Genomic DNA, 14,119 nt, shown 5'->3' on the forward strand with positions numbered 1-14,119 from the left:
CTCATTACAGGAAGGATGTGGAAAAGATTGAAAGGGTGCAGAGGAGATTTACAAGGATGTTGCCTGGATTGAGTGGCATGCCTTATGAGGATAGGCTGAGGGAGCTCGGTCTTTTCTCCTTGGAGAGACGTAGGATGAGAGGAGACCTAATAGAGGTATATAAGATGTTGAGCGGCATAGATCGGGTGGACTCTCAGAGGCTTTTTCCCAGGGTGGAAATGGCTGCTACGAGAGGACACAGGTTTAAGGTGCTGGGGGGTAGATACAGGGGAAATGTTAGGGGGAAGTTTTTCACACAGAGGGTGATGGGCGAGTGGAATCAGCTGCCATCAGTGGTGGTGGAGGCAAACTCAATAGGGTCTTTTAAGAGACTCCTGGATGAGTACATGGGACTTAATAGGATGGAGGGTTATAGGTAGGCCTAAAAGGTAGGGATATGTTCGGCACAACTTGTGGGGCCGAAGGGCCTGTTTTATGCTGTAGTTTTTCTATGTTTCATCCCATTTGACCTGCCAAAATGGACCACTACGCATTTATCTGGGTTGAAGTCCATCTGCCACTTCTCCGCCCAGTCTTGCATCCTATCTATGTCCCGCTGTAAGTTCTGACATCCCTCCAGACTATCCACAACCCCACCAACCTTTGTGTCGTCGGCAAACTTACCAACCCATCCCTCCACTTCCTCATCCAGGTCATTTATGAAAATGACAAACAGCAAGGGTCCCAGAACAGATCCCTGGGGCACACCACTGGTGACCGACCTCCATTTAGAAAAAGACCCATCTATACCCACTCTCTGCCTCCTTTGGGCAAGCCAGTTCTGGATCCTACTTGTAAATGTAAACCTACTTGTGACACTAAAAAACAAACTTTACTTTTACTTTTAACTTTTGTTGTGATTTTTTAAAGTGACTGTTGACTAGGAAAAGTGACTGCACTGCTAGGAAAAATTCTTTGTAGACTAAGGGGCAGAATACTCCCAACGCACCCCTGACAAGTTTGGTGACGGACGGGCGTAGAGAATTCGGCAGGTCCAAAAAGTTGGAAACCCGCCTGTGTAAAATTACGTTGCAATTCTGCAAATGGTGGGTTGGTCATCCTGCTGGCAGGTGACGTGAATCCCATTTACATTCATTTGCATCTGGTGAATACTTATGAAAACAGCTGCCTGCTGGTGTTCCGTCAGGCCTTTCAATCTTGGGTCAGGCCAGTAGGAAATTACATCCTTGTCAAACCCAATTGCGAATGAGTGGCATGCACAAGACAGTGCTCAGTTCGCCAGAGACTTTGAAGTGAGTGCAACAAAGCCTGTCTACCATATTGATGCATTGCTTCTGATGCGCTGTTCACCATTTTACTGCGGCAGACTGGACTTGCCCTCCATCTCCATGCCAAGCTGGTCTTTATGGACAGCACCATACTATTGGACCCTCCTATGTCACCGTCTCAGTTTGGTACTGACCATGGGGTTGAGGAATGGAGGGATCTCCTTCTTCCTTGGTGCCAAATATCTGTGTTTGTCTGGGCAGCATTGTGCTATAGGATTCATGCGGCCACCGCAACAAAACTCCTTTGACTGGGGGTAGAGTGTGAGGTGGAGGGAGAGGTTGGTGGCTTAATGAAGACAAGGGGGTGCAATGTGGAAGGAGGACTGTGCAAGGAGCGAGGGTAGGGAGAGGGCTCGAGCTGGCAGGCAGAGGGGTAAGAAGGTAGATGAAGAAGACAAACAATGGAAGGCAGAGGGAAGATTGAGGGGAAGGAAACTAGACCCCCACAACGCTGCATGATAAGCTCACTAACAAGGGCTGAAAGGGATACTGCATCGTTTACTGGAACCAGAGGTGGTAGGTAGAGGCCCAAGTGGGCTACGGGCACCTCGCAGGTGATGGGGATTAGTAGTGGTCAGCCACTACTAATTGGGACATAATAAAGATGAATAACATTTGAATGCCACTGAACAGGTTTCCAATTCAATATACGGCTAGCACAGTAGCACAACTTTTGGAGCACTAGCATCCTACGTTAGTGATGTAACATGAATTCATGACTCAAATTCTGCTTGCAGCTCTCAGTTTCTGTGCCATTGGGTCAGATTTGGCATTTAACAATACCTGCCATTAGCTACACTTATCTCTGTACCCTTCAGCTCAAGAAATGTTAGTCCACAAACTTGCTAAAATTTCAAACTGATAATGACACATCAAGGAAACCAGAGTTACTAGACATGAGTGAACAGAACTAGGTTTCTACTTAATCAGTTGGGGAATAAACAGCAGAAGGTCCTAGAAGAAGGGTAAATTCAGTTCCAAATCAGGTGCAGAAAGATTGGATTAGAGGGAAAAAGATCAAAAAGAGAAAGGAAGGTTGGGGGGCGGGGGGGTTGTAAGTAAAATGTTAAAATCTCTCTCTCAAATTCAAACTTGAAGGAATGGGGGCTCCACACTTGTAAGAGTTAATTTTAAGTGCCAAAGATTGATTGGCAATAAACAACAATTATCGTGTAATTAAAAGGGTACTTGGGCTCCTAGTTATTAACCTAAATATCTCTGGTGGGTTTGTGTCTACCACATGAATACACCAACATCATGTCATTCAATGCATGGCCTTGTGAGTTAGACAGCAAAGTGCTGTTTTAACAGCAGAGCAGTATGACAAGGACAGCAATTTCTAGATGTTTGAATGTAACCACTATTTGCTCTTCAACCGATGTCGCTGGATCATTTACCTATAAATGCTGGTGAGTAACATTAACCTAAACATCATTTTGACAGAAAATTCTGGCCTGTGGATCTGTCCTAAATTCCACCCTTTTTTCCAGCCTTAGCATGTTGTTGTCTTGGTGGATACCAGATGGAGGAGAGGATTTGACTGGCACAGGGAAAGGACGAGGAGTGGTTTTTCTATATGTTTCCTACAAAGCAGTATTGTTGCAGAGTTGGGAGAAGATTGCTCTCTCTTTTAGCAGAGGAAAAAGGAAAAACATTTTTTTTAAAGAATTGCACCTTTTCTTTGTAATTTGTGCTCATCAGTGTACGGGTTATCACTTTTGGAAAAACATTAAATGCCTGGCTTCAGTGTCAGATGAACAGTTCTAATGAAGGGTCAGCAACCTGAAGGGCCCGATTTTACCCTCGCATTGTACCTGTTTTCGTGCAAAAACTTGATAAAGTCGGGCGTGAGGCGAGTAACGCGATCCGCGCCAGTTCCCCCTTTACCAAGGGCTGAAAATGGCCATAATCGGGACTGCGTACAAAACAACCTTACCGGCCTTACTGGCACTTCCCCCTTTACACCCGTGTTCGTCCATCCAGATTCGGCACGAAAAAGACATGCTCCACAAAAATTTGATTCAGGCACTCCAGCCAGTGAGCATCCGACGGCTCTCTGCTTGAGATCGGTGCCGAGGGAGGGGAAGGTGGGTCCAATGGCTCCCTGCTTGAGATCAGAGAGGGGGGGCCCGCTGCCTCTCTGCCTGTGAGCAGTGAGGAGGAAGGGGGTTTCTGCTGCCACTCTGCCTGAGATCAGTGGAGGGGAGGGGCGGGGGGGGGGTCTGCTGCCACTCTGCCTGTGATCAGTGAGGAGGAAGGGGGTTTCTGCTGCCACTCTGCCTGAGATCAGTGAGGGGGAAGGGGCTGCGATCAGTCTGGGTGGCAAGTGGGTGGGGGATAAGGGGGTCAGTAATGTTGTGGAGGTGGAGCAATGTCTGGGGGTCAGGGGGAAGCATTATCCGGCCCGGGAGCGATGTGGCAGGGGAGCCGCATTCTATCTTTTTTTTCTGCGCATGCGCAGTTGGAGGCGTCAATCGGAGCTGCTGGGTTTCGGGTGTGTTAAGCCCCACCCACAGGCTTGTGCAGGACAATTCGGAATCACTGATATTTTTTCAGGCAGACTGCATATGGGGACGCCTGAGAACGAGTCTAAAAGTCGAATCTGATACATTCCCAGTCTCAAGTCCGCATAGCACTTGGAATCAAAATGGTAAAATAGGGCCCGAAATGTTAACCTTATCTCCCTCCACAGATGCTACCTGATCTGCTGAACCTTTTCTGTTTTTATTTCAGATCCCCAGTACCTGCTGTATTTTACTTTTGTATGGAATAGAACTTTTTGTACACTGTCTCTGTAATGTTACATGTCAGTAAAGCCCCCGTTCTTATATCTCTCTATTTCACATATCAGTTATTCTCAATAGATAGACAGCTTAGTGGCAATTTGGAACACGGTAGGCAGTTTCATAATAGTTTACTGACAACTATATTGTAATTGCAAAGATGTATTTTTCTTGTCAGCTTTTTCTATCAGATTTTCCCCATCTTCTCACATGAAAGGATCAACTGCTAACTTGGTGCACATCTTGGCACCTTCTGCAAGTGCCAACAGGTCTTATCGCTACCTTCCAAAGCCACAACCTTTACCAGCTAGAAGGACAAGGGCAGCAGGCATGTGGGAATATTACCACCTGCAAGTTCTCCTCCAAGTCACACACTGCCTTGACTTGAAAATATATCATAATTCCTCAACTATTGCTGGGTCAATATCCTGGAAGTTCTTACCTAACAGCACAGTGGGAGTACCTACACCAGACTAACTGCAGCAGTTCAAAAAGGTGCCTTACCACCAAGGGAATTAGGAATCGGGCTGAGTGGTCTGCTTCCCTGCTGTATAATGTACACAAGACAAAAACCATGATGAATACACTTGGATCCATCTAGGTCTCCAGAACAAACTTGCTCACAGGTTTTACTTAAATTCTTGCTGATGTCAAAGGCAAGGAAGTTTTGTGCTAACAGGAACAGTTCAGATCTGGGTCCAAGTGGGGCAAAACACAGTCTTGTTAATTGCTGTACCATATAGGGTTTTTTTTTAACTGTAGTGCAATTGCCCAATCATTGACGGTAGACCTTTCACTGCACTGAACAGCACTCATGCCATTTGTTGAGTTTCATAGTGGTTCGAGTAAAAGCTTATGGCCCCTTCCACGCTATCCTTCTGACGATTAGAAATCTCTGAACAAGGGGTGGTAGCAATAGCAAAAATATAAATAAGAGTGCAGTGTCGATTTGATTTTAAAGGGTTAATGCTGCACATAAAAGAGTGCTTAGCATTTATCTTTTCAACAAGAAAATGATGCTTTCACTCTGTTCAAAGGCTTTGCTGGATAACTATCCTAGAATTCACAACCTAGCATCATTGTGAGCACCATAACGAAATGGGTTGCAGTGATTCAAAGAAAAGATCATTTTCTCTTCAGCATGTTTAACATTAAAAGGCATATTTGGCTAAATGTTAAATACATTTCAAATTTAATTCACATTGCTTCAAGTATTGAAAGAAAACTCAATGGATCTAACAAGTTAGCCCTAGAAAAGAAAAAGTAAGTACAGATCACTCCTTGATTCATGTTTGGGGAAATGACTCATCCACCATTGTTTGACACCACCAGTCTGGAATGATTCAGTCCTTAACTCTGTCTGTTTCAGTATGAGTAATGGCTGATTTTTTTCCCCTCTCATTTCAAATATTCCTTACCTTCTTTTCCTTTCACCTGCAGTCGATTTGCCCCTATATTTTCCACGGGATCAACCCACCTTGACGTTCCAGTCAGTGTACCATTTTACCAACAGTGGACAACTCTATCAGCAGATACAGAAATCCTACCCATACAGTCCGCGCTGGGATGGCAATGAGATGGCTAAAAGAGCAAAGTAAGTGCCTTTTAAAGATTATAGTTGCCATAGGGATCACATTTGATGAGTTAACGCCAACATGAAAGTTTTTTTTCAATTCCTCTATTTTGCACATCGATTATTCATGGGAAATTCCAGTCACTTCTCCCCCTCAAACAATGTAAGAACATTAGCTTAACTATTCTCTGCAAAGATAAACTGTTGGAGAGAGCAAGCAGGTGGGCAAGTCTATAATATGCATTCAGCTGCAGTGCAATGTCCTCAGTGTGTGTGAAGGTTAAGATCGAACCAGGGCAGGACTTGCTCAGTTAATGCTAGGGTGTTGGGGAGAGTTATAGAACAAAGAGATCTAGGGGTACAGGTTCAGAGGTCCTTGAAAGTGGAGTCACAGGTGGATGGGTTGATGAAGAAGGCATTCGGCATGCTTGGTTTCATTGGTCAGAACATTGAAAGAAGTCTCACAACACCAGGTTAAAGTCCAACAGGTTTATTTGGTAGCAAAAGCTACCAAAAGCTGCAGGAAAGGATGTCCCGAGGCATGGTACATTGGGGAGACCATGCAGACGCTACGTCAACGGATGAATGAACACCGCTTGACAATCACCACGCAAGAGTGTTCTCTTCCTGTTGAGGAACACTTCAGCGGTCACGGGCATTCGGCCTCTGATCTTCGGGTAAGCGTTCTCCATGGCAGCCTTCACGACACACGACAGCGCAGAGCCACTGAGCAGAGACTGATAACCAAGTTCCGCACACATGAGGACGGCCTCAACTGGGATCTTGGGTTCATGTCACACTATCTGTAACCTCCACGACTTGCCTGGGCTTGCAAAATCTCACTAACTGTCCTGGCTGGAGACAATACACATCTCTTTAACCTATGCTTAACCCTTTCTCCACTCACATTGTCTGTACCTTTAAGACTTGATTACCTGTCAAGACTTGCATTCCAACCATTATTTTGTAAATTGAGTTTGTGTCTTTATATGCCCTGTTTGTGAACTGAAATCCCACTCACCTGATGAAGGGGCAGCGCTCCGAAAGCTAGTGGCTTTTGCTACCAAATAAACCTGTTGGACTTTAACCTGGTGTTGTGAGACTTCTTACTGTGTTTACCCCAGTCCAACGCCGGCATCTCCACATCAGAACATTGAATACAGGAGTTGGGATATCCTGATATCTTGCTGAAGTTGTACAAGACATTAGAAAGGATATTATTAAACTAGAAAGAGTGCAGAAAAGATTTACTAGGATGCTATCGGGACTTGGTGGTTTGAGTTATAAGGAGAGGTTGAATAGACTGGGACTTTTTTCCTTGGAGCATAGGAGGCTTAAGGGTGTTTTATAGAGGTCTATAAAATAATGAGTGGCATAGATGAGGTAGTTAGTCAAAATCTTTTCCCAAAGGTAGGGGAGCCTAAAACTAGAGGGCATAGATTTAAGGTGAGAAGGGAGAGATGCAAAAGGGTCCAGAAGGACAATTGTTTTACACAGCGGGTGGTGGGTGGCTGGAACGAGCTGCCAGAGGTAGTAGTAGAGGCGGGTACAATATTGTCTTCTAAAAAGCATTTAGACAGTTACATGGGAAAGATGAGTATAGAGGGATATGGGCCAAATGCGGGCAATTGGGACTAGCTTAGTGGTTTAAAAAAAAGGACAACACGGACAAGTTGGGCCAAAGGCTTGTTTCCATGCTATGAACCTCTACGACGCTAAGTGGTTTGCATCGACATTCAGGAAGCGGATGGAGTTCCAGGATACTGAGAGATTGGTTTGAAAACCTCACTATCAGATTTTTGTCAGTAGCTCTTGGCTGGCCAGCAAAAGTAGACTCTCTATATGTTCACAAACCATTCCTTTTAACCCAAGATATGTTTTTTATCTTATCTTGTATCCCCATCATTAACCATTTGAGGATATCAATAATATTTCTGCAAAAAATTCAAAAATGTCAGAAGGGCATCATTTTTATGCTGGGCATACCTTGGATTTAATTATTTGTGTTGTGCAATTTTGTGTATTTTCACCATATATTGCTTTATATTGCTGCTTATTTCTATATTTTATATGAAAAAATCGAATCCATGTTAGAAGTATATTTGTACTTGCTGTTAGTTGCCCTCAGGTTGTACAGTATTTTTCATTTTAACCACAATGCAAGCTAGTTCATCATAAAAATGAAGGGAAGCATGAAGAAATAATACTCTGAATGTGAACACTCCCATATTTAATAAATCTATCAATATCAATCTGATAGCAGAGATTTAATTTTCAGGATTGGCAAAGACTTATCCTTTTTGATTCATCAAATTTCTCACAGGCCAGTGAGTAGTTCCAGACAGTGATTAGCATTCTTTGTCGTACAGACTAATACAGACTGGGGTGGCATGGTGGCACAGTGGTTAGCACTGCTGCCTCACAGTGCCAGGGACCTGGGTTCAATTTCGAGCTTGGGTCATTGTCTGTGCAGAGTCTGCACCTTAAAGTTTTTAAACTTTAAAGTTTTTGAAGTTTGTTTATTGGTGTCACAAGTAGGCTTACATTAACATTGCAATGAAGTTACTGTGAAAATCCCCTAGTTGCCACATTCCACCACCTGTTCGGGTACACTGAGGGAGAATTTAGCATGGCCAATGCACCTAACCAGCACATCTTTCAGACTGTGGGAGGAAACCGGAGGACCCAGAGGAAACCCACGCAGACATGGGGAGAACATGCAGACTCCGCACAGTGGCCCAAGCCGGGAATCGAACCCGGGTCTCTGGTGCTGTGAGGCAGCAGTGCTAACCATTGTGCCACCGTGCCACCCTGATCAAATGACAAGCAGTTTCGCCCACAAAAGAACTGGGCTGAGATTGGTAACAAGTAACTTCATTGCAGTGTTAATGTAAGCATACTTGTGACACTAATAAATAAACTTTAAAACTAAGCAATTGCCAGTCTCAGGAACCATAGATTGTGGAAAACTGAAACATTCACACTGTTACAGTCTGAGGTTCAAGCTCAGGCATGTTGGGGCAGAGTTTTATTCTGCACCTGGTTATGCTTACCCTGACCCAAGAATGCATGAGGTTGAAATTGGGTGCCAATATTGACGTTGCCTTCAGCTTCATGCAAATAAAAATGCACCAAAGAAGAGATTTATCTTTTATCCAGATATCAGAGTGAGTGAGGCTATTCTAATGAAATAGCAAATAATTATTTAGAAAATTCCGATTTCCAGTGTGAAACAGGACATGTCTCATAGTAATAAAGAAAGATCAGCTAGATAGCAGAGGTTTGTGAGTAATGTGATTTTTTACTTTGTTATTCCTGTGTTTCAACTCAACTGTAATTTTTCAGCTATCTTTTTTGGAACTAATTTACTTTGGTGTTCTGAACCCTTGTGGATATCATGTTCATCGGGCATATTATACTCAATTTTTCTCAGTAGGAGAATTTTTATAGTGTTAATTGATTATCATGTGTTTTAAGTAGAATTATATCTATTGTCTTGTCTTTCTACCAACCTACTTACAGTAAATTACTGAGTGAGGGAAAGGTTGCAGGAAATTTGAACTTTTAAATGGAAGGACTGTATTTTCCCTGTTTCTTCGTCTTCCTTCACCTTCCCACACAGACGTATTATCATCGATGTGTCTGTGAATGGAGAGGAACTGAACCATTTCCATGGAAATTGTCCTTCGATGAATAACTAAGAGCTGTTCTTTAACAAGACGGGAGGAAGCAGCCTCTATGACATTTGTGTCTTTTATTCAGTCCCATCTGTTTCTCTGCCTTTGAAATCTGGAGGGGAGGATTAATTATTTTTTGTATTTTCTTATCCTTTTTTGTGTTTTCCATGTCTCCCTGACTGGTTCCATAACTAAGGTTCCTTACTAGGCTTATTCCAGAATCACTCTTGAGTTAGATGTCATAAGATGTCCAAGAGAGGCCCAAGATATCTTTCCACTATTCTGCACTTGTGGCACTGTGGTCAGCACTGCTGCCTCACAGCACCAGGGACCAAAGTTCAATTCCTTGCTCGGGTCACTCTCTGTGTGGAGTCTGCACGTTCTCCCCATGTCTGCGTGGGTTTTCTCCGGGTGCTCCAGTTTCCTCCCACAGTCCGAAAGACGTGCTGGTTAGGTGCATTGGCCGTGCTAAATTCTCCCTCAGTGTACCTGAACAGGAGCCAGAGTGTGGCGACTAGGGGGTTTTCACACTAACTTCATTGCAGTGTTAATATAGCAGTGTTAAATGAAACCTAACCTACTTGTGACACTAATAAATAAGCTTAAAACTTAAACTTAATAGTTGCTATGGTCTGAACCTTATCACATAGATGAAGATTTGCAGCTGAAGCTCCACCTACTGATAATTTTAGCCAAAAATTCAGGGAGTATGTGGATTTCAGTAAAATTATTGCCAGGATGGATCTGATCAAAATTACAAAATTATTTGTCCTTGAGTAAAGACAGTCAATTTATGTTGCAACATGCACTACCATAGCATGTCAGGATTGGCATTTTACCTGTGACTTCACTGTGGAAGGAGTTCAAACGGCCGGGTCATCACGTGGCAGAAAATATGTGCCTTCCAACAAGAGAAGAGAAAAATTGCTCTTTGCATATGGTACAGCGACCTTGAGACTAGCTCCCTCATAGGAAGAAAAGTGTTCAATATGGAGGGAAAACCCGAAAAGGAGAAATTCTTATGACAAAATGTTAATTTTCAGTTTTACATAATTGAGATCTATATATATTGTATATATATATGCAGTAAACTATAGAGATATGTTCAGTCATCAAAGATTTAATTATCTTGTGTGTATCCTTGTGCTCTTCATTTTTAACCACAGCTCCCTCTCTTTTGTATTTATTAGGGCTTACTTCAAAACCTATGTTCCTCAGTTCCAGGAGGCAGCTTTCGCTAATGGGAAGTTATAGTTGACACCAGAATCCAGAAGGAAGCCAATCAGACAAATACATTTGTTTATTTTAGGAAGTCTTTTGCATTTTTTTCATTCTTCCTCCTGTGTGCTGAAGTCTAGCTGTAAGAGCACTGATTTTCACTTTGCTGCAATTCATTGAAGTGTGCCTAAACTATCCTATATAAATGATGGTCTTTTCTTCTTAAGTTGTTCAGCGGACATAAGCCAGTACAAGTCTATATTGCAATTAACGTGAAATGTTTCAAATGAATGAGAAGAATGTTCCAAGCTACAATAAATATTTCCATTGCGAAGTTTGAATGGTCTGCGCTGCTGTTAAAGTGACTATCCAATTATCTTCTTCTCCTCACTCCCCCACATTTTGGACTTCAGTTCTATTCAACAATAGTGACATATTGATGCTAAGAAATCAATACTAAGCTATCCCAGGTTAGATAGAATGTGAATTAGATACAGAGTAAAGCTTCCTGCACTCCTCAATTACGCTTTTTTAGTGTAAATGAGAACTTACTCTGTGTTAGAGCAAACCTTAAATTCCCCATGTCCTATACTAGGCATATTTATGGCCTATCTAAATAACATCGGCAGTTTAGTACAAACTTATTTTTATTCATTCATGGGACATGGGCGTCACTGGCTGGCCAGCATTTATTGCCCAGCCCTTGAACTGAGTGGCTTGCTAGGCCATTTAAGAGGGCAGTTGAGAGTCAACCACATTGCTGGGGCTCTGGAGTCACATTTAGGCCAAACCAGGTAGAGACAGCAGATTTCCTTCCCTAAAGAGCATTAGAACTTGTGCCAATTATGTCCGGTGACGTGATCTTTTAAGAACTGATTTGAGAGTGGCCACATTTGCTCCCCATTGACCTATTAAAGTTAGCAAGGCAGAAAAATTTCATCACTACATAACAGCCTTGATTTAGGTCTAGATTTCAGAGGTTCCCTGTTGGAAAAAGGCATGGCGATGGATTGGGTGTGGGTATGGAGGGTGTGGCTCGGGTGTGTGTAAAGTCCCTGACCTAAAAAGTGGGCAGTTTTAGTCTGCTGGTCCCCTTCCTCGTGCTATGTAACGACAACTATGTACGTTTATATGACACTTTTAAAATATCCCACGGTGCTTCATTATAAAAAGAATATGAAACTAAATCGCATAAGAACAAAGAAAAGTACAGCACAGGAACAGGCCATTCAGCCCTCCAGGCCTGCGCCAATCATGGTGCCCTCACTAAACTAAAAAAACACCCTCCACCCTGACTCAGTCCGTATCCCTCTATCCGAACCCCCCCCCCCCACACCCATTCATGTGGAATTCCCTTCCTAAACCTCTCCATCTGACTTTCCTCCTTAAAAACTATCACTTGACCAAGTTTTTCACACGGAGAGTGGTGGGTGCCTGGGACACGCTGCCAGAGGAGGTGGTGGAACAGGCACACTAGCAACATTGTAAGACGCATCTGGATGGATACATGAATAGGGAGAGAATGGAGGAATATAGACCAATTAAGGGCAGAAGGGTTTTTTCTTTAGTTAAGGCATCATGATCTTCACTGGCTTGGAGGGCCAAAAGGCCTGTTCCTGTACTGTAATTTTCTTTGTTCTTTGTATGGGAGACCAGCCAAGGATGCAGTGCTATAGTCAAGTTTAGACATAACAAGGGGCGGCAGGGTGGCACAGTGGTAGCACAGCTGCCTCACAGCGCCAGGGACCCGGGTTCGATTCCCAGCTTGGGTCACTGTCTGTGTGGAGTTTGCACGTTCTCCCTGTATCTGCGTGGGTTTCCTCGGGTGCTGCGGTTTCTTCCCTCAGTCCGAAAGACATGCTGGTTAGGTGCATTGGCCATGCTAAATTCTCCCTCTGTGTACCCGAACAGGCGCAACTAGGGGCTTTTCACAGTAGCTTCATTACAATGTTACTGAAAGCCTACTTGTGACACTAATAAATAAACTTCAAAATTAACAAAGGCATTAATGAGGGTTGCATCAGTAAGTGAGCTGAGATGGCTGAAGTCAGGTGATATCACCGAGATGGAAATTAAAGCAGTTAATACAACAAATCTGCATTTCCAACTGAGCAGTAGTCGATTGTTTGCTTTGGGTTTTTCGAGCTTGAAATTCATGCAATTTGAATACAAATAAGTCCTGCTATTAAAGTTACAGATTTTTTAAAAAGTACTGAATATTTGTAGTGCGTGTTATAGAATGGAATGCTTTCTACAACTCAGCACTCCTGAGGTGAGAAGGGCCTTGTGGGACGTTGCTCTTGACTTGACAATGCAATATTACCTTTCCTGGCCTCAGAAGAACACCTACTTATTTGTACATGTGGTACAAATCTCATCTATAGGCCCTATTTTTCAAGCCTGTCACATTGGAATGCTACAGTGAACAATCATTTTTGGGTGGCATTGTGCTCTTGTTTTACATTTTTATGTATAATTATATAGAATTCACAGTACAAAAACTACATACATTATTTGTTCATGTTTATGCTCCACCTGAGCCTCTTTAACTCCCCTCTTCATTGAACTCTTATCTGCATAACCTTCTATTCCTTTCTACCTTCCGTATTATTCTAGCTTTTTTTTAAAAATGTATCATAGAATCATAGAAACCCTACAGTACAGAAAGAGGCCATTCGGCCCATCGAGTCTACACCGACCACAATCCCACCCAGGCCCCACCCCCATATCCCTACATATTTTACCCACTAATCCCTCTAACCTACGCATCTCAGGACACTAAGGGGCAATTTTTAGCATAGCCAATCAACCTAACCCGCACATCTTTGGACTGTGGGAGGAAACCGGAGCACCCAGAGGAAACCCACGCAGACACGAAGAGAATGTGCAAACCCCACACAGACAGTGACCCAAGCCAGGAATCGAACCCAGGTCCCTGGAGCTGTGAAGCAGCAGTGCTAACCACTGTGCTACCGTGCCGCCCCAAGATATCAACTATACCTTGTGGTAGTGAGCTCCACATTCTAACCACTCTCTGAGGAAAGAATCATCCCCTGAATTTCCTGCTGGATTTATTGATGGCTATTTTATAATCCCTAGTTTTAGACTTTTCCCAAAAAGTTGTTTTTTCTCTACATCTTACCAATAATTTTCATTATCTTGAAATAACATCTATCAATTCGAGAAAAGAACCACTTGCTGGGCGTTGGTTGGAAGTTCAGAATTCATTTTGTCTCTGACCCCTCATAATTATCAGAGAAAATATAACCTCCCCTCACACCCCCACCACTTGCCCCCTCTCACACCACCCTGGCTCCTGAGTCTGGATCCAGTCACAGGGTAAAAATCAGGAATTCCCTCCCTAATGACATTTGTGGATCAACCCACAGCACGTGGACTGCAGCGTTTCAAGAAGGCAACTCGCCACCACCTTCTTCTCAAGGGCATCTAGGGATCGGTAATAAATGCTGGCCAGCCAGCATTTATGAACACCGCTCGACAATCACCAGGCAAGACTGTTCTCTTCCTGTTGGGGAGCAC

At 43.4% G+C, this 14,119-nt stretch overlaps 1 protein-coding gene across 5 annotated transcripts in view; it reads left to right on the forward strand.

Annotated features, from left to right (window-relative positions):
* babam2 (BRISC and BRCA1 A complex member 2) overlaps window positions 1-10,920 on the forward strand; it is a 166,218-nt gene extending 155,298 nt beyond the window's left edge. For all 5 annotated transcript variants that reach the window (XM_078212245.1, XM_078212247.1, XM_078212248.1 and 2 more), the window contains exons 11-12: window positions 5,552-5,705; window positions 10,552-10,920. In XM_078212245.1, the coding sequence (XP_078068371.1) occupies window positions 5,552-5,705; window positions 10,552-10,615 (218 nt within the window). In that variant the 3' untranslated portion in view covers window positions 10,616-10,920. The remainder of the gene's footprint in view (window positions 1-5,551; window positions 5,706-10,551) is intronic.
* Window positions 10,921-14,119: the final 3,199 nt, after the last annotated feature.

Source organism: Mustelus asterias, chromosome 5 (assembly GCF_964213995.1).
Source record: "Mustelus asterias chromosome 5, sMusAst1.hap1.1, whole genome shotgun sequence".
Classification (NCBI taxonomy): domain Eukaryota; kingdom Metazoa; phylum Chordata; class Chondrichthyes; order Carcharhiniformes; family Triakidae; genus Mustelus; species Mustelus asterias.